General features: G+C 41.5%; 1 protein-coding gene and 1 long non-coding RNA gene across 3 annotated transcripts in view; one reads left to right on the top strand and one right to left on the bottom strand.

Annotated features, from left to right (window-relative positions):
• rasgef1ba (RasGEF domain family, member 1Ba) overlaps nucleotides 1–17,318 on the top strand; it is a 67,545-nt gene extending 50,227 nt beyond the window's left edge. Inside the window, exons 9-14 of one of the 2 annotated variants that reach the window (XM_078215450.1) lie at nucleotides 296–375; nucleotides 3,626–3,721; nucleotides 6,387–6,482; nucleotides 8,029–8,152; nucleotides 12,116–12,188; nucleotides 14,455–17,318. In XM_078215450.1, the coding sequence (XP_078071576.1) occupies nucleotides 296–375; nucleotides 3,626–3,721; nucleotides 6,387–6,482; nucleotides 8,029–8,152; nucleotides 12,116–12,188; nucleotides 14,455–14,479 (494 nt within the window). In that variant the 3' untranslated portion in view covers nucleotides 14,480–17,318. The remainder of the gene's footprint in view (nucleotides 1–295; nucleotides 376–3,625; nucleotides 3,722–6,386; nucleotides 6,483–8,028; nucleotides 8,153–12,115; nucleotides 12,189–14,454) is intronic. The other variant, XM_078215376.1, reaches the window with a different exon arrangement.
• Nucleotides 1–18,460, bottom strand: part of LOC144495428 (uncharacterized) — a 29,161-nt gene extending 10,701 nt beyond the window's left edge. The window contains exons 1-4 of the long non-coding RNA XR_013498282.1: nucleotides 18,369–18,460; nucleotides 15,577–15,667; nucleotides 4,318–4,477; nucleotides 3,894–4,033 (exon numbers count right to left, since the gene is read on the bottom strand). This is a non-coding gene — a long non-coding RNA (uncharacterized LOC144495428). The remainder of the gene's footprint in view (nucleotides 1–3,893; nucleotides 4,034–4,317; nucleotides 4,478–15,576; nucleotides 15,668–18,368) is intronic.
• Between the last annotated feature and the right edge of the window lie 330 nt (nucleotides 18,461–18,790).

Raw genomic sequence — 18,790 nt, 5'->3', positions numbered from 1 at the left:
GTGTTCCATTTTAAAGTATACAAGACCAGTTCAGGCCAGTATTCCTGTTTCCCCGTTTTACTGTTTTTTTTACCTTCTGGGTGGGGAGCTACCTCTGTTGCTGAAAAACCGGGGGAATGGAGTGGAAAATCCCAGCCATTATCAGCAAAGTACATCTCAATTATTCCTGGAGAGTCTGTGTTGTTAATCTCTCTCTGTTTTCTCAAGAATTTTGAATACATATTGCTGACTGAGGAAGCTCCCTCTTTTGCAGTGCATGAACTAAACCGGGGGATCTCAATGTTTCTCTTTTCAGCTGGCATGAACATGAGCCCCGTTTCTCGATTAAAGAAAACCTGGGCAAAAATCAAAACAGCCAAGTTTGACATCCTTGAGGTAAGTACTACTGGTACAACCTGTAGTCCAACCTCACGCATTTATCGTTTGAAAAGTGTATGATCTATAGTACAAAAAAGATCATTTAAATTTAAATAAAGGTACTAGGCACCACTCGATGAATGAATTTGTCTTCATCATCTACTATCACAGAAATGCATCAGTTACTATATTTATGAGCTACCATGTGTTTTATTGGTTTCAGTGTATATATGCTTTGAACCATAGAATCTGTGTAGTGCAGAAAGAGGCCATTTGGTCCATCGAGTCTGCACTGACTCTCCAAAAGAGCATCTTGACCGCTATCCCCATAACCCCACCATGGCTAATCCACCTAACCTGTACATCTTTGGACTGTGGGAGGAAACCAGAGCACCCGGAGGAAGCCCACACAGACACAGGAGAACATGCAAACTCCACACAGGAAGTCACCCAATGCCAGAATTGAAACTGGGTCCCTGGAGTTGTGAGACAGCAGTGCTAACCACTGTGCCACCATGCCGCTTTCAGTGGCTCTAAAATCACTTTTCAGTCAGAATGTATGGGTTAAGTTCTCACTAGGTTGCACTGGTCTTTTCAGAGTAATTGTTCTGTAATTGGCCAAAGCTGGCGCAAAGGATCAGGGGATTTTCAGCATGAGTTATGTCCAGTGCATTTTGAGTTTTTATGGGGCTTTGCAAAGAACATCAAGGCCGTCCTTTCAAACGTGGAAGTGGTGGCCAGCACTTCCCCTCTGGTTTAAAAAACATTGATGAATATGATCATCGCAATCTCCACCAGCAATCCTCCCCGATTAATTCATCATCATCACGTGTTTCTAATAATCGCAGTCATTTGTGACCCTTAAAGTAAGCTCTTAAGATTAAAGTTTTATAAAGTTATTAAATGTTTAGTTTACTAAGGAGCTGACTACAATATGCTAATTAAACTAATAAATGGTTCTGTAGTTCGTTTCAGAATAATTTCCCTTTTCTTTAAATCGAGTTGCTCACCAGTGATGAACTCAGTAGTCTTATTAAAATCACTTTTTGAGAGAAACCCATTTTTCGCTGCATTAACAAAGCTGAACCAAGTTACCACTCTCAAATGACAAAAGGAATATGCTTTAATACAAGAGAAAATTGAACAACTTTGTCCTAAAATGTGGCCCAATTGCATTGATTCAAGGAAGATGGCATCTTTGTGATTATGTGAGTGAGTTTGAATGAAAACTTGAAACACGGCTTCACTTCAGAAATTACTCCAATTTGGACCCAGATTGCCAAGAACATTATAGGGCAGAAAACTCTGCCCTATAATGTTAATTGATGTAACAGAAAATTTTCTGTTGTTCTTTAAGTAACGGGGCAAAGAATATCAATTGTGTGACAATATGAGGAATGTACAGTATCACCAGGCTATTGTAAATAGAAAATTACAATAAAAACCACCGCCGGGATGCTCCCAAAAAATTCCAAGTCCCCATTGTGTGGGAAAATGGGAGTAAATCATACTGGTTTTTTCAGTGTGATTTCCGGAATGAATCTCCAACACTGTACATCACAGAGTGCCCCGGCGTGATTCACTCTGGAAATCTGTGGGTGCGGCCTATGCCTGCAGGAGAGGCCAGCAGCATAGTGCTGTGCGGGCCACTGTGCATGTGCCGATCCCACATGCGCATGGTCCCACATTGCCAGCCTCCCTGTCACCGGACAGTCCAATCACTGGCCAGCCCCACAAGCCGCCCCATTCTGACCCCCCCCCCCCCCAAAAAAATGATCGCGGACCTCCCTGGGCCAGTCCCCATGTCTCTCCCAATCCCCGGCCAGCCCTGATCTCGCTGACCCCTGACCCGGACAGTCCTGACCCCCCCCCCAACCCGGATGGCTAGCCCCGGTCACCTCCTTTCCTCTCCCAGTCATCCCAAGCACAAAGTGGCAGCAGGTGGGGCAGCAGTGGTTAGCACTGCTACCTCACAGCGTCAGGGACCCAGGATCGATTCCTGGCTTGGGTCACTGTCTGTGTGGAGTTTGCACATTCTCCCCATGTCTGCGTGGGTTTCCTCCGGGCGCTCCGGTTTCCTCCCACAATCTGAAAGACATGCTGGTTAGGTGCATTGGCCATGCTAAATTCTCCCTCAGTGTACCCTGAGTGTGGCGACTAAGGGACTTTCACAGTAACTTAATTGCAGGGTTAATATAAGCCTACTTGTGACACTAATAAATAAACTTTAAACTTAAAAGTGCAAATGGATTTGGAGGCAGAAGAAAGCATCCTGATTGCTGTAAAGGCCAAAAGAATATGATTGGTTCATATTTCCCACTATCCCTTTCTCTTACACTACCTGTCTGCCTCTCATCATATTTCCGATATACATCCACCATGGCCCTTGACAACAATGTTGAACAATTGAAATAAAATGCATAACAATAAGTTAATAGTTGGAGATGACACCATTAGAATAAGCTTCTGGGATCACTGTTTACAAATGTTTGCCTGTATGTGCAATACTCAACTATTTTTTGTAAACTTTGCTCACTCACTACATTCTTTAAAAGAGCGAATGCCTCACATCAATTTTAGTTCTTTGTTTAAAGCAAAGACAATTATTTTATTAGGTTTCATATATTGTGCTCAGCTTGAGAAAGTCAAAATTGCTCTTTAAGTTGGTATGTCAGGCTGTACTTTTTCTCTTGCCAATTTATTATCTCCTGCTCTGTTGGGATGTCCCTTATGATCACCAAATTGTCCCAATTAAAATCAGAAAATCATGACATGTCATGACTGGAAACTTGTGTAAAGCAACTCTCCCATATTTCTCCACTAAAGATTGACCCAACTCATATAAATGTTCTTCTGTTGCCTTTGGGATCCTTATAGGAGGTTTATTAATTAGAAAAAAATAAAGATTTTATTTTCAGATTAAACAGTTAGAATATACTTTGTAAATGTAGGTCACAATTCTCCAGTCTCATACCTCTCGCCACCACTGCCAACGAGAACAAAGAATTTGGCGCTCTGTCAACTCTTCGTTCACTGCAGCGGGGCTGGAAAATCCCAGCCGCAGGCAAGGTTGGGGAATTCTGGCCGTTAATTCTGATGTGACTCACCTGATGAAGGAGTAGTGCTCTGAAAGCTTGTGCTACCAAATAAACCTGTTGGACTTTAACCTAGTGTTATGAGACTTCTTACTGTGCTTACCCCAGTCCAACGCCAGCATTTCCACATCATCTGATATACGTATCACTGAATGTACTTTTCTAATCCTCAGCATCAAATGGATCCTTCTAGTAATTTCTACAACTATAGGACAGCTCTGCGAGGAGCCGCTCAAAGATCAATGACAGCCCATAGTACCAGGGAAAAGGTAAGAGATATATATACGTGGTTACAAATAACTCTAGTGTAGGGTCTTGTGGCTTCTGATATGAGTTTTAGAAATATGAACAGAGCATTCTTGAATTTATTGAACTGGATTCTGTTCTCAATGAAAAAGGAATGAAATTTGCCATTCAACCCATTGACAGCTACTCAGTGACCTTTTTGAGGGCTTGTCAGCAGTGATTTCCTGATCCAGGGTCTGTTTCAGCACAATGCCATCTGTAGGGGTTCTGCTTTGTCTGCGAACGAGGCAACCAACAGCAGACTGAGGAATTGTCATTAAGACATGCGGCAGAGTCTAAACCAGGAAACATAAAGCAAGAAATATGAATTATATTTAAATCTTGTACAGAAAATGAAATCAAGATTAGATACGACAGATGGGATGAAGGGAAAGAAATAAAGGAGACAAAGAGACAGGCAGAAAAATTGTAAAGAATTATGTTAACTTTTAAAACATATTTCCAATACTAACAAACCCCTTCTGAAGAAATGAGACTCCACAATTGTAAAATAAATCTTCAGGTCAGAGGGAATGTTCAATAGTAATTATCACCTATTGGGCCAATAAATCGCACTTACCCTGAAATGCACCAGCTTGAATGTTTTCAACCAGTTTTAGTGCAGAGGAAGTGGGCACGTACAACATGTTCACATCTTTGCAGACATTTCAGTGCCATGTATTATCAACAGAGACTACCAACTGTGCAGGCTGTGGCAGGACAAGCAGCAAATTCTTTCACTGTGGGTGGGAGAAAGGAGATAGAATTTATTTTTTAGATTAGAAACCCACCTCTGGTAGGAAATTGATCAAAATTGCATTTTCCACATAGGTAGCCCTTCATTGGTATGCAGTCAAGTTTCCTTTCTACTCAGAACCAGCAGGAACTGAGGCAGATCAGATGAAGTTAAGAACTCATTTAACCATCCCCATGGCAGCCTTTACTGAGGCTACTGTTTGCCCTGATCGAGAGATCAGGTTGTGTCAAAGCCTGCCGCCAAGGTGAGAGCCAGAGGCTTGGTATCCAAAATAGGGCTGGCTGTTGTTTCATCAATACTGACCTGGATCTAACATTGGAAGCTGTCAGGGAGAAGTGGCATAGGAGCATTTCATCACTACTGGGCCCAAAATTGTGGCAGCCTTCCTCAACACTCTTCTTGTAATGGCAGGAGAATGTCTTTTCTGTTCAAAGTTTAAGTGATGAATGCCAACTATTGATTGTATCTGCACAGTACCAGGGGCACTCCCCACCCCCATCACTGAACCTCCACAGAATGCCCCACTGACTTTCTTTTGGGGCTTGTTGCTGTGCCCTGGAACAGTAATGACTGTCTCCTCACTCTTTACACCCTCATCATATAATCTGTCCCTGAAGGCACGGGAACCCATTGCGCTCCTTTAAAATTATAGGCTGCGAACCTTTACAGATTCCTACTGAACTTTTAAACAGTTTTAATTAGCCTCAATTGAGAATAGAACATGATTCCTGTCCCTCCCTTCCCCCCCACTGCTGGTTATTGCCAGCACTGGGAACACATCTTGACATTGACATATTGCCTTGTATTGCTATTTTTGTACCCTCCCCCCACCATCTCCATTGCCAACTTCAGAGGACACCAAAATTTCAATTTAAGATATCTCCCATAGCAAAACAATTCACTGCGCATGTGCAGGCTCCAGAAGTTGGTGTTCAATTGCCTCCATCATAACATGAGCGCCGACAGCATCATTGTTATTCTCGTCACAAATTCTGTTCCATTATTTATCAGTGATCCCTCAAATTGGACGTTAATGCTGGATGAATGAATATACTGTTCAGAGTAATCAATTCAAAGTGTCTAGTTTCTTAAATCATTTATTTATTAAGAGGGTAAATCAGCGGCTACCAGGTATTTTTATTCCCCCCCTACAACCACTCCCATTTCTGTATCCAAATGGCTGATTGCATACTCTTTCTTCCTACAGCACTGCCAAGGTGCCAGGTGGGAGCTGCCAGGGTCACAAGTGGGCATTGGCAGGTGGGCACTGCCAGGGTACCAGGTGGGCACTGCCAGGGTGCAAGATGGACACTGCCAGGCGGCACTGCCCAGTCAGGCCCCCAACCACCCAGGGGCTTCAATAGCTTCCATCCCCCCGGTGTGGCCATGGCATCAGGCGTCCGCTGGTGGAGAGCAGTAGTGATTCTTGCCGGCGTGACATCTCGCATCCGGGAGGGGGGAAGCAGTTGTGCCCGACTCCCTAATAATATGGAAATCCAGGCACTCTCAGGGCACAAAGCCGTTTTCACTCGTAAAACAGGGCTGGGAAGGTAGCAATCAGTGTGAATCAGAGTTTTGACCTCTCACACTATCTTCCCGGCTCGCCATGCTGATTGACAGGCTGGTTAAGATCGCACCCAATATCTCCATTGATGTGACAGGCAAAGAAATTTCATGCAAGTGTATTAAGTGGTTTCCAGTTAATATTTGCATAGTGTCAGGGCAACCCATTATCAGACATTCACCTTGTGATCTGCTGCATCTTGAGTAATAAAACACTCCTGTAGATTTTATCAAAATGCGTAATTAATAGTTTAACTAAAAGGCATACGCCTCAACTGAAGCTTATAACCAGTTTTTATTTAATGAGACTTATTTGTATTTTTTGACAGATCGTAATTCCTTTCTGCAGTCTATTAATCAAGGATATTTACTTTTTAAATGAGGGTTGTGCCAATCGTTTGCTGAATGGTCATGTCAATTTTGAGGTGAGTAATGCTGATGTTACTTTGTCCATTTCTAAAGAAGTATTACTGAGAAGAACCAAGAGGCAAAATATTGTAAAATTGAGTCAAAATCAAGTTTTTGGAAGAAATAAATACTTCATTGGGAAATCATGCCATTCACAGTTGCTCTTTAACCATTGTACAATGTGCTGTTTAACATTATAAGGACCGTTTTCCAATCCATCACTGGCTGATGTGAACTAATGGGAGGGAGTTTTCCTGTCCGGCCTATCACAGGAATTGTAGCGGGCAGGGGGCGGACCATGCAAAAGTCCATTGACCTCGGGTGGGATTTTCCGGTTTTGGGGCTGGCGCGGCTGCAAAATCCCGCCCACGATCTTTCCCCTCTCCAACTTGTCCCTTATTCATCGATCTGTATTTATTTACCACAATTAATGTGACATGTAACGCACTCTGAAATACCTTGTATCCTTTTGGTTCCCACCTTAATCTTTGGTCCATTGCTACTGTTCCTATGTAGCTGATATTGGTATGTGTGTCCACATGTGTATGAGTCTTCATTTCAGTTGATTATCCTTGGGATGTTTCTGCCTTTGTGAAATCTTCTGCTGAACTATTCTTTCTTAACTGTGTCTTTCTCTTGACATTTTATTTATCTAATGTCCCCTGTTTGTCTCTCTGTTTGCCCTTGCTAAACCTTGCTGCTTCAGTCTGCGGTCATCTGTTCCCTATCGCTGTCCCTTGACTGCATCTTTCTGCTTGTCCCTGGCAGTTTACAAACAGCATCCATGAGTAGGAATTGATTTCTTCAAGAAGGAACTTAAGGGTAGACAATACCAGGGCTTCTGTCACATGAATGCTTAATGTGATGGTGCTAAAATCCTGTCCTTAGCAAAGATGTTAAACCAATTGATGTAAATGTGTTATTGACTCCATTAAAACTATGGAAAGAATCATTTTAATAATGTTAAGAATTTACACAAGAACATGTTATTCTAAACAATATTCTGTGAATTCTGAGCTCATTATCAACTCTGCAGGCAATATGCAATATTTTGCAGCACTAGAGGAATGTCAGAAATAAACAAAGCTGAAAGACTGGGTATTGCAGTGGTTTGAAACACTTCCCCAGCCAGCGTATTGATTCACCAGCTAATCAGGCCTTTACTTGGCATCTCACTGTCACAGAGATTAGAAACACAGTGGAAGAGGAGTTTGAACCTGATTTCCACCATGTCGTGACGTTGCTTCTCCAAACCACCAAATTCATTACAAGAAATTCTTTTTCACCTCACAGTAATAGGTGCTGGTAAATTACCATCTTTTTTTCTGTCAGCCAGACATTTTTTAAAATACCAAATTTGAATGTCTAATGGCTACTTTACCTTTCACATTCTCCTTTGCTGCTCAGAATGCTGTGACCTTCTTGGTCCAAGGGCTCTAAGTTTGTGAAGTATTTCACGTTTAAAAGCAGCAAGAAATATTGACATGCACTTTAATATCCTCTAAGATTATAGTTCAAACCATTGCACGAAACTATTTAATTTATTACTTATGATTCGTTTAGAAATTCTGGGAGCTGGCAAAGCAAGTCAGTGAGTTTATGACCTGGAAACAAGTGGAGTGTCCCTTCGAGCGTGATCGCAAAATTCTTCAATATCTCCTCACAGCTCCTGTCTTCTCTGAAGATAGTAAGTCATTAGATACATTGGAAAATGCATTGTGATGATATTGTGAGGTGTTGCATTTTGGAAAGTCAAAGCAGGATAGGACTTATACAGTGAATGGTAAGGCCCGGGGATGTTGAAGAGCAGAGGGACCTAAGATTACAAGTTCATTGAAAGTGGCGTCACAGGTAGACAGGGTAGTGAAGAAGGTGTTTAGCACACTGGCCTTCATTAGTCAGGGCACTTAATATAGGAGTTGGGATATTATGGTACAGTTGTATAAATCATTGGTGAGGCCACACTTGGAGTATTGTGTACAGTTTTGGTCACCCTGTTACAGGAAAGACATTGATAAACTGGAAAGAGTGCAAAGAAGATTTACGAGGATGTTGCCAGGACTAGTGGCAAAGAATGGACGTAGTGAATTGTTCATGTGGTGATGTTTGAATTCTTAAAGCAACTCTCAGTCACTTCAATATAAATTGAATGAAAACCCAAAAATCAAAAGCATTGAGCTGGATGAAGAAAACTTCTTCTAGAATGAATTTAGTTGTATTAGCTTTTAAATCATCGTACCGCCACGCAAATTTGGCAGGCACCATCAGTTTCATTAACTTTACCGCCTGAGACACTGTGCATGGCAATAATGTAAGTTTGATTGAAATATAATTATTCCTGTGCCCACAAAATACAATGATTGCAGTGCATTATTGTTCGTGTTTAGATTTCAGAGAACATCTGTTCTCTATTTTTTCATTGAAAAACATTTGATTATGTTTTCACCATACTTGGCGAGCAATTGTTAGTTCAGTGGTAGCATTCTCTCCTTTGACTCAGAAGGTTCTAGTTAAAGCTACATTCCTGGAAATTGAGAACTTAATCTAGCCAAACACTTCAGGCAAGCTTTTGGTTATTTGCCTTATATCTTTACGTTGCTCGTTGTCAAATTTTGTTTGATAATGCACTAATGAAGCACTTTGGGACATTTTAATAAATTGAAGGAGCTAAAAAAATTACAAGTTGTGTTTGGGAAAGATAAAACTGATTTTCTAGGATTAATGAAAGAATATCAAACTGTAACTTGTATTTTTCCTAGCATTAAAGTTTCTTTTCAAAAGAATTAGAACATTAGAACAGCTGAAACAGAAATGTGCGTCATTACATATTGTGAATTGGTTACCTGGTGACTATATAACCCTGAAGTGCTGGTAGTCCTAGCAGAACTTTTATCCATTTTAGAGTCATAAATATATACAGCACAGAAAGAGGCCCTTTGGCCCAACTTGTCCGTGACCAGTCTTAATTCCTCTTCCTATTCATGCTACTGTGTCACTTACAATGCATCGCTGCGTTAGCTGCGTTTAGCTTGCTGCTGCAAAGCATCAACATTTTCTTGTGTTTCTATTCTTGGGGCTAAAGGGATATGGGGAGATGGGGGTGGGCTCAGGGTACTGAGTTTGATGATCAGCCATAATCATAATGAATGGCAGAGCAGGCTCGAAGGGCCTGGTTCTAGTTTCTATGTTTCTATGTCTTCATTTTAAATGGGATAACATGAGTGTTAGAATAGCAAATAAAGAAATGTCATATAAACTCATTAAGCATTTACCCTCTAATATTTCAGACTGTAATCTCAGAGGCATTGAGATAATATTTAAAATAATTACCTAATAACTGGAGAAAGTAAATTGATTTACAACTGTGGCTACAGTGATGTGTGTTGATTTCCAAATTCACATTACAAATTAGTCTGATTTTGCTTTTTAAGCAATAAAACTTGGGGATAGAAATACTTAATGAAAATCTCAGTCTCAGGGAAAAGGCGCACCTTTGTTTGGATTCGCTATTCTTAGTTGCTGAGGATCAACAGAAACATGCTAAAGACATTTTTTAAATTGCCAAAAGCAGAACTTAAGGCATGTTTTACAGCGACGAATTTCCAATTTATAATCATATTGGCTGGAATTTTCCAGCCGTTCACACCCTGCTGCTGCTGCAAGTGAGAATGGAGAATTTGCCAAATCTGCGTTCACCGCAGCAGGACCAGAGAATCCTGCCGGCATGAACGGCCGGGGAATCCCATCCGTTTACTTTTCTCTGCACTCAGAAATAAGTTTGGTTTCAGTTTACAAATGGTTACCCTTAAAATGTTATATCCTGCCCTCAGTTTCAAACAAAGGATCTCAGCGCAGAGTTTTAATCTGGCCTTTTGCACTGGTATATGTCTGAATTGCATGCTATAAATTTCAGGCTCTTACCAGTTATCTCTCTTGTACTCAGTGTTAAGAACCACTCTCATAAGGGAGCCCTTGATCCATGTGAATCTACATGCGACCTTACACACAATGCCTGCCATTGTAAAGTAGCCCAGTGTTGAACAAACCACCCTAGTCTTTGCAATTTGCTTGCTGAAAATTACATAAGCCTTCTAATATTCTTCTGGCCTTCGAATAACATCAGAATAAACACTGAGAAATAATTGTGTCTAAGTTATTTTGTTAAACATAAAGATTAAACAGCATCTATAAAGATTAACGACAGATTTCACTAGATTACAGAATACGAAATTTATACATCCTCAGATAGTAAATAATAGAGACCCTTCAATTTACAACCTCTCCTAATAATGCAGAAGCCAGTCCAGTGGTTGGACAACAAACATCAGCTTTAATTACCCTCATCTTCACATACTCCCCTCTATGTGGATTATGGAGCCAGAAAAACTAAAGTACTGCTGCAGGTGGAGGTGAGACCTTCTTCCTGTTGTCCTTCAAATTCAAATTGAAGCAAATCAAGTCCAAACTAAAATCTTTCCCAATTATGTAAAACTGTCAAACATACATAGCATTTAAAGCGCCGGTTTCTGCTGATCCGCAGCGACCAGGACACTGAATCAAAGCTAAGAGCTCACTGGTTCATTGAAATGTCTGTCGCCATGGACACAAACCCTTGGGTATGTCACAAGCTTTATCTCTTAATTATGATCAAATTTAACTTGTTCCTAAAACCCAGAGAGATGGACAGTAAGATTTTTTTTCACATTATTTTTCTGCACTAGTTTAGTTTATTTATTAGTGTCGCAAGTAGGCTTACATTAACACTGCAATGAAATTACTGTGAAAATCCCCTAGTTGCCACACTCCGGTGCCTGTTCAGGTACACTGAGGGAGAATTTAGCATGGCCAATGCACCCAACCAGTACGTCTTTCAGACTGTGGGAGGAAACCGGAGCACCCAGAGGAAACCCATGCAGACTCAGGGAGAACGCGCAGACTCCGCACAGACAGTGATTCAAGTTGGGAATCAAACCCAGGTCCCTGGCACTCTGAGGCAACAGTGCTAAACCCTGTGCCGCTAATGTTAGAACAAAGCAAGCAACCTGGCTCCATGCAACTTTTAGGAGGATTACATTCCAGAATGGGTTAAATGTGAATGTGTCCCTAAGATTCCATGGCAGATGGATACAGGGAAGTGGCAAGAAAACAGAATTGAAGATAGAACTAAGAGTCGTTGAAGAGTTGCATCAGAACATGTACCACAAGAGCCAAATGACCTCTAAAGTTAAAAGTTTATTTATTAGTGTCACAAGGCTTACATTAACACTGCAATGAAGTTACTGTGAAAATCCCCTGGTTGCCATACTCCGGCACCTGTTCGGGTACACTGAGGGAGAATTTAGCATGGCCAGTGCACCTAACCAGCACATCTTTGGACTGTGGGAGGAAACCGGAGCACCCGGAGGAAATCCATGTAGACACGGGGACAACATGCAAACTCCACAGAGACAGCTATCCAAGCCAGGAATCGAATCTGGGTCCCAGGTGCTGTGAGGCAGCAGTGCTAACCACTGTGTCACCGTGCCGCCCATTTTTCAGTGCTGCAGCTTATTTGTGTCTAAGATATATAAGAAATTTAAATGGCACGTTTTGTTTTAGATTGAAATTGTACCATTAGTAATGTGTTATTATTTCTCCTGTTTCTCCTCAGCACTTTACTTGGCATCCTATGAGAGTGAAAGCCCTGAGAACCACATTGAGAAGGAGAGGTGGAAGACACTAAGGTAGACACCAAACCTCATGAAACAACAATTTTAGTCTGTGGGTAATTACAAAGAGAGGCCTATACTTAAACCCCTCTATAAATCCTAGATAATTACATATTTCCCTTTACTTATTTTTGTTTGAGGATCAATGGGATCAGTGTGTTTTTGATCTGTTTACTTAGTGATTGTGTGCTTTTATTTTAAATCTCCACTGAAAGTTTGCCAAACCAGAGCAAATACTTGAGATTGAAAAATTGAAAACAAAAGGAAATCGAGCATTTAGTTTGCAAATGGATTTTATGCAGACTAATCCCTTTATCGGCAGTGGTATGGAGCAGACAGTCTCAAAGGGCCCTGCCTGCCCAAGATCATTCCATTCTGCATTTAGTGCTGAGCTTCATCAGAAAGCTTGTAACTATGAGTAATGTGATTATTGATGAAAATAAAAGAGTGGAGGAAAAACCCAGACTTTAAACAGGAGTAGGTAAACTTCATATCCTATACTTACTGCCGAGTTCACCAAACAGTGTTAGTTTTATATTATATTAATCTGCCAACACATTGGTTTCGACATGTCATGTTTTCATGATGTGTAACAGTTTCATGCCATGTAATTCAAGATTGCAATGTTGATCCACTCTGTGAAAATACACAACAATTTGTTACAGTAAAACATCTTTAAAGATATAAAACAACCCAAGGTACTTCATGGGAGCATTATCAAACAAAATTTGACACCATGCCACATAAGGCCATGTTAAAGCAGATGACCAAAAAGGTAGGTTTTAAAAGGAGGAAATAAGTCAATAGACTGAGGTTTAAGGAGGGAATTCCACAGCTTAAATCTTTGGCACAGTGATTAGCTCTGCTGCCTTACAGCGCCAGGGACTTGGGTTCGATTCCAACCTTGGGTGACTGTCTGTGTGGAGTTTGCACGTTCTCCCTGTGTCTGCATGGGTTTCCTCCAGGTGCTCCGGTTTCCAAAGGTGTGCAGGTTAGGTGGTTGGCCATGATCAGTTTCTCCTTACTGTCCAAAGATGTGTAGGTTAGATGGATTCGCCATGGAAGCTAAAGGCATTGCTACCAAGAGTGGAGCAATTAAAATTAGGGATGCTCATCAGGCCTGAATTGGAGGAATACAGATATCTCTGAGGGTCGTGATACTGGAGGAGATTACAGAGAAGGGAAGGGATGAATCCATGGAGCAATTTAAAAACAAGAATGAGAGTTAAAAAGCAAGGCATTGCTTAATCAGGATTCTGTGTATCTGGGCGAGCACTGGGGTGAAAGGTGAACGGGATTTGGTGTGTGTTACAAAATCATAGAATCCCTACAGTGCAGAAAAAGGCCATTCGAGCCTGCACCGACAACAATCCTACCCAGACCCTATCCCAGCAACCCCACATATTTACCCTGCTAGTCCCCCTGACACTAAGGGCCAATTTAGCCTAATCTGCACATCTTTGGACTGTAGGAGGAAACTGGAGCATCCAGAGGGAACCCACACAGACATGGAGAGAAGGTGCAAACTTCACACAGACATTGCCCCAAGGGCAGAATTGAACCTGGGTCCCTAGTGTTGTGAGGCAGCAGTGCTAACCACTGCGCCACCATGCCACATACAACACAGCCTGGGGAATTTTGGATGACCTAAATTTCGTGAAGGTAGAAAGTGGGGCCTTTGTCACATTGCATTTTGATGGGCTTGTTTAGAGCTTGTCAGAAATTTCATAGAAACCCTACAGTGCAGAAGGAGGCCATTCGGCCCATCGAGTCTGCACCGACCACAATCCCACCCAGGCCCTACCCCCATATCCCTACATATTTACCCACTAATCCCTCTAACCTACGCATCTCAGGACTCTAAGGGGCAATTTTTAGCATAGCCAATCAACCTAACCCGCACATCTTTGGACTGTGGGAGGAAACCGGAGCACCCGGAGGAAACCCACGCAGACACGAGGAGAATGTGCAAACTCCACACAGACAGTGACCCAAGCCGGGAATCAAACCCAGGTCCCTGGAGCTGTGAAGCAGCAGTGCTAACCACTGTGCTACCGTGCAATCTTTTGTTTTAAATCTGATAGATATTCAGTTATTATAGATAAGACATACCTGAAAAATTGATTTGCTGAGGAGAGTTTGAATAGCCTTCTGGTGACAAGATTACTCTGCTGTTTCCTACGATCACAAACTTAAAATTGTTGTTGTTTCTCGAAGTTCTTATTTCACTATTCAATTATTTGATTATGCAGTTAAAACAATGTATATCTTTTTTTTTCAGATCAGCACTTCTAACCAGGGTTTAGCATGGATATAAACCACTCTGTATTTGATCCCAGATCTAAGCTGTTTGAAATAACTGACCTCTGAGGACAAGGCACTTGGACATACAGTAGTCTAGAACTCCCGTGTCAGCACTAAGGAGGATGCATCTCAGTGAGAGCAAAACAGACATTGGATGTCCATATATCATCGGTCACAGATTAGAATCAAATGTGTCTTTTTTTCTCATTCAGCTTGATATTAGCTCATTCGTTCTGAATTGAACTTGGAGAGTGTGCTCATGTTAGCACACCTCAGTGTTAACTCTCAAGTTGCCGACTGCACTCTGAGCTTTACTGCTGGTTATTCTCTGCTGTTTCATAAAGTCATTGACAGAAACTCAGAACTTGGTGCTAGTTCCCACCCGGTCTACTGATAAAAACTGAACCCTGAGTTGGCTGCTGGTTAGCCAACTCAGTATTCTGGAAGAAAAGGGATTGCTAATATAATGACGTTCATGAAATTGGCCACAGAAATATAGTACTGGAATGCAATAGATTTGTGTGATATGGGAAGCAAGTTACACCCGTGACTAAATTGTTTACATAGAACACTTTATAAACATTCCACATTGAGTCACATCTGAATGGCTTTTAACACATTCAAATCATAGAATCCATATAGTACAGAAAGAGGCCATTCAAACCATAGTGTCTGCACCAACTCTCCGAAAGAGCATCCCATCCCAGGCTCGCCCCATCCCCGTAATCCCGTGCCAAGGCCAATCCATCCAACCCACACCATCTTTGGACACTACGGGGCAATTTAGCATGGCCAATCCACCTAACTGCACATCTTTGGAGTAAGATTAAAAGTAACACAAAAGAATGGAAATGATAGAATGCATTATTGTGCCATATGTAGGAATTAAAGAGCAGTTTAGTTGCTTTTAGATGTTTGGTAGTATTCACATACACTAAAAGATTGACACAAGAACGATATTGTACTTTATAAGCAGAAGTAACACAGGGACTTGATCTGCAGGAAGACTTGCAGATTCGTTGATGAAGTTATAGGTGGTCAGTCACCCTACAAAATGCATTCTTCTGTGAGTTGCATCAACATTAGGATTGTGCAATACCTTGTTTTGTTAGACATTGTTGACTTGCTTTCAGTAGATGTAAGCACTTAAGAATATTCATTCCAGATGTGTCACGAAAAATATCACAAGACTGTAAAAGAAAAGATGTGGTTCAGAAATGTTTAGATGCCAGTGATTCACTAATGGAGTTGACAAGATAATGTACATGTTTTTGTAAGCCATTTGAATGAAGGCTGATATTTTGCAGGCATTTTGTCCTGCCATTATCTTTTTGTGCTTTTTTAAAAAAAATTATAAGAACAGTCACAATATTGTGGTTAACTTATGTATGTATATAATTTATACTTTTATGTGTACGTCGTAATGTATTTTCAGTGTCAAGATTGCTTAGAAGTGATTTTTTTTTAAATTCAAGTGATTCAAATGGAACTTTTGTAAATAATGAAGGTTTTCTTCTTTCACCAAGTGTGGAAATGAAGTTGTTTTATACTGGATCTTTGGCATAGCTCAACCTACAGATTACTGAAGCAATAGAGAAAGATCATGCATACTGGCTTTGACAATGTTATGCAGCAGCACAGAGTGCTTTTCATAGGATCTCTCTAGTGCCATCCTGCTCATTGAGTCTGCATCAACTCTCTGACAGAGTATCTATCTTGGGCCCTCTCCCCCGTCCTATCCCTGTAACCCCATACATTTATTATGGTTAATCTATCTAACCTAGACTTCTTGGGACACTTCGGGGCAATTTAACATGGCCAATCCGCCTAACATGCACATCTTTGGAGTGTGGGACGAAACCAGAGCACCCAGAAGAAATCCACGCAGACACGGGAAGAATGTGCAAACTCCACATGGTCACCCAAGGCTGGAATCCAACCTGAGTCCCTGGAGCTGTGAGGCAGCAGTGCTAACCACTGTGCCACCGTGCTGCCCAGCAAATGAGTATTTGTGACTCTATATGTATATCCATAGGGCAATGGGCACAATTATTCCTATATGGCAGGAATTTAGTAGGCACCCACAGTCTATGTGGCACAAGTCACAAGCCACTGGATGTCAACCTAGCATCCACTGCACTAGATTGCCCAGAATAGGCTCCAAACCTTGACTCTGCCTCAGTGAGTTGGGAATGCTATGATTAAACAAAAGGCTGGACCCGCCAATTGATGTTATTGGCATATTAATGTTCTTCTGTGGACAAAACACAGAGTTAGATTTTCTGCCAAGGTTACATTAAATGAACATAAATATCAATACCAACATGGAGAATTGCTATCTGTTTTTATGCTGAATTGTCTGAACACATTATGTAGGGAGCAGATAGGTACTGATCCAAAATTAAAGTAACTTAAATTGGTTAATTTTGGGTTTATATGTGAATCCTCAGTTGACTTATTCTAAATTCTAGCAGATTGAAATGTCATATGAACTATTTTGTGCTCCAATGAAGTATCCCTTTGTTATGAGCCTGCATTCTTAGAGTGACAAGATTATACATTACAGAACAATTTCAGTATCTATTCACAATAGTCCTTTTAGTCATGGTAGCTCATGGATTCCTATCAAACCTATAATAAAGGAATTGGACTTCTTGCTTCTTTTTACAACTGGTGGTATATTAGGGTGCTGATCCTAGCTTAGCTATCAGAGTGTGGAGGAGACAGTCAGTAGTAGATATTCATACAATTTGTAGCTACTTGATGGAGTGGAAAATAATGCCTTTGTTCCCTCGTAATACAAGGAATAAACAACTGGCTTCTATATACAAATGGTCACAGAAAAAGTGTCTGCGTGTTTTTATTCTCACTTAGTTACAGCAACCATTTGCTATTACTAAACTGCTATTTGGACATTAAAAAATTGGATTTGCAAAAGATGAATTATGTTGATGTTGGATTTGAAAATGTACTATACCTGGGGAAGACAGGATCAGGCTATTGAGTTGGATGTTAAGCCATGATCTTAATGAATGGCGGAGCAGACTCAAAGGGCCGAATGACCTTCTCCTGATTCTATTTTTCTACGTTTCTAAGGCAGACTGAATGGCTGAAAATTCCTTTGCAACTAGCAGTGGAGAAAGAAAATGGCTGGTTCGTTTTGCTGAAATAGTGTTGTTGGCACTTTGGTCTTGGCTGTGAATCAAGTATCAGCTCATCCCAAGATATTTTCTATTACTTCATCATCTGTTGCATTTTTGCTTTTAAAGTTCTTTAATGAATGCAGGGCATTTATGTCAAAGCGGATCACATGAACCCATAAGTTAAGTGTTTTGACCGCAGAGATTTCTAATATTAAAAATAACCATGTTTTGCTCACATAAGATGTTGAATGTGGAAGGATCAGTGGTGATGTCAAAAGGGCACAGTAGAAATATTTTAAATAAATTGTTCAGAATATTTTACTCAATCCTCCAGCTCCTGCATGCCAATTTTTAAAAAAGCGCTGCCCACAATGGGCCTAATTTAATAGGGAGGCCCCAGGGAACTGACCAGAAGGCGGTGGTGGGAACGGCATGGCTGTGGTGTTGCTGCTGTCTTCCTGCTGCAGCTGACATTTTACCAGCAGCACAGAAAGTGGCTGACGGCTTGTCCACTCTTAGACCAATTGCAGCTACTGGTATTTTACCAGGGACAGGTTGGCACTTCACCACATGGAGAGACCACCAGGTATATCCTGGAAGTCTGTGGACTTCAGGTGAATGCCTCCTGATGGGGCACCCTGAAACCTACAGTGGGCCCCTCCCTAAAAGCAAAGAGTGTGTCCACTGAAAGAGGACCCCATTACCCCCCCTGTTTCTCCCCCCCCCCCCCATGAATGATGTCACTCACCTCTCCAGAACCTGGCTGACTGGCATCAGTGAGCCCCACAAACTGGCCTTCATTCCGAGGCCTTCTCCATTGAGGCTGCTCCTGGCTGATTGCAGTCCCAGCACTGGCCACCATTCCCAATGGTGCTGTTGAGACTGAACAGCTGCTGGTCATCTGATTAGCTCTCACTCTTTGGCTTGGAGGGGAGGGGATTGTGTGGAACATCATCCTCTAACAAGGTAAAAGGCCCAACTGCAGACAATTCATTGCTGAAGGATTGTAAAATACAGTTGGGGCTTGTATGACCACCTGTGCCAGGCTTGACACCCCGCCAGTTCTCTAGCCAGTGGTCCGTGCCTCCACCGGCATGTGAAATCCCAACCTTTATTTCATTTCCTAAACCTGGTTCGACATCAAATTTGCTATTTTAAGTGCAATTCCTG

This window comes from Mustelus asterias, chromosome 1 (genome assembly GCF_964213995.1).
Source record: "Mustelus asterias chromosome 1, sMusAst1.hap1.1, whole genome shotgun sequence".
Taxonomy (NCBI): domain Eukaryota; kingdom Metazoa; phylum Chordata; class Chondrichthyes; order Carcharhiniformes; family Triakidae; genus Mustelus; species Mustelus asterias.
This window is presented reverse-complemented; position numbering and strand designations above follow the sequence as displayed.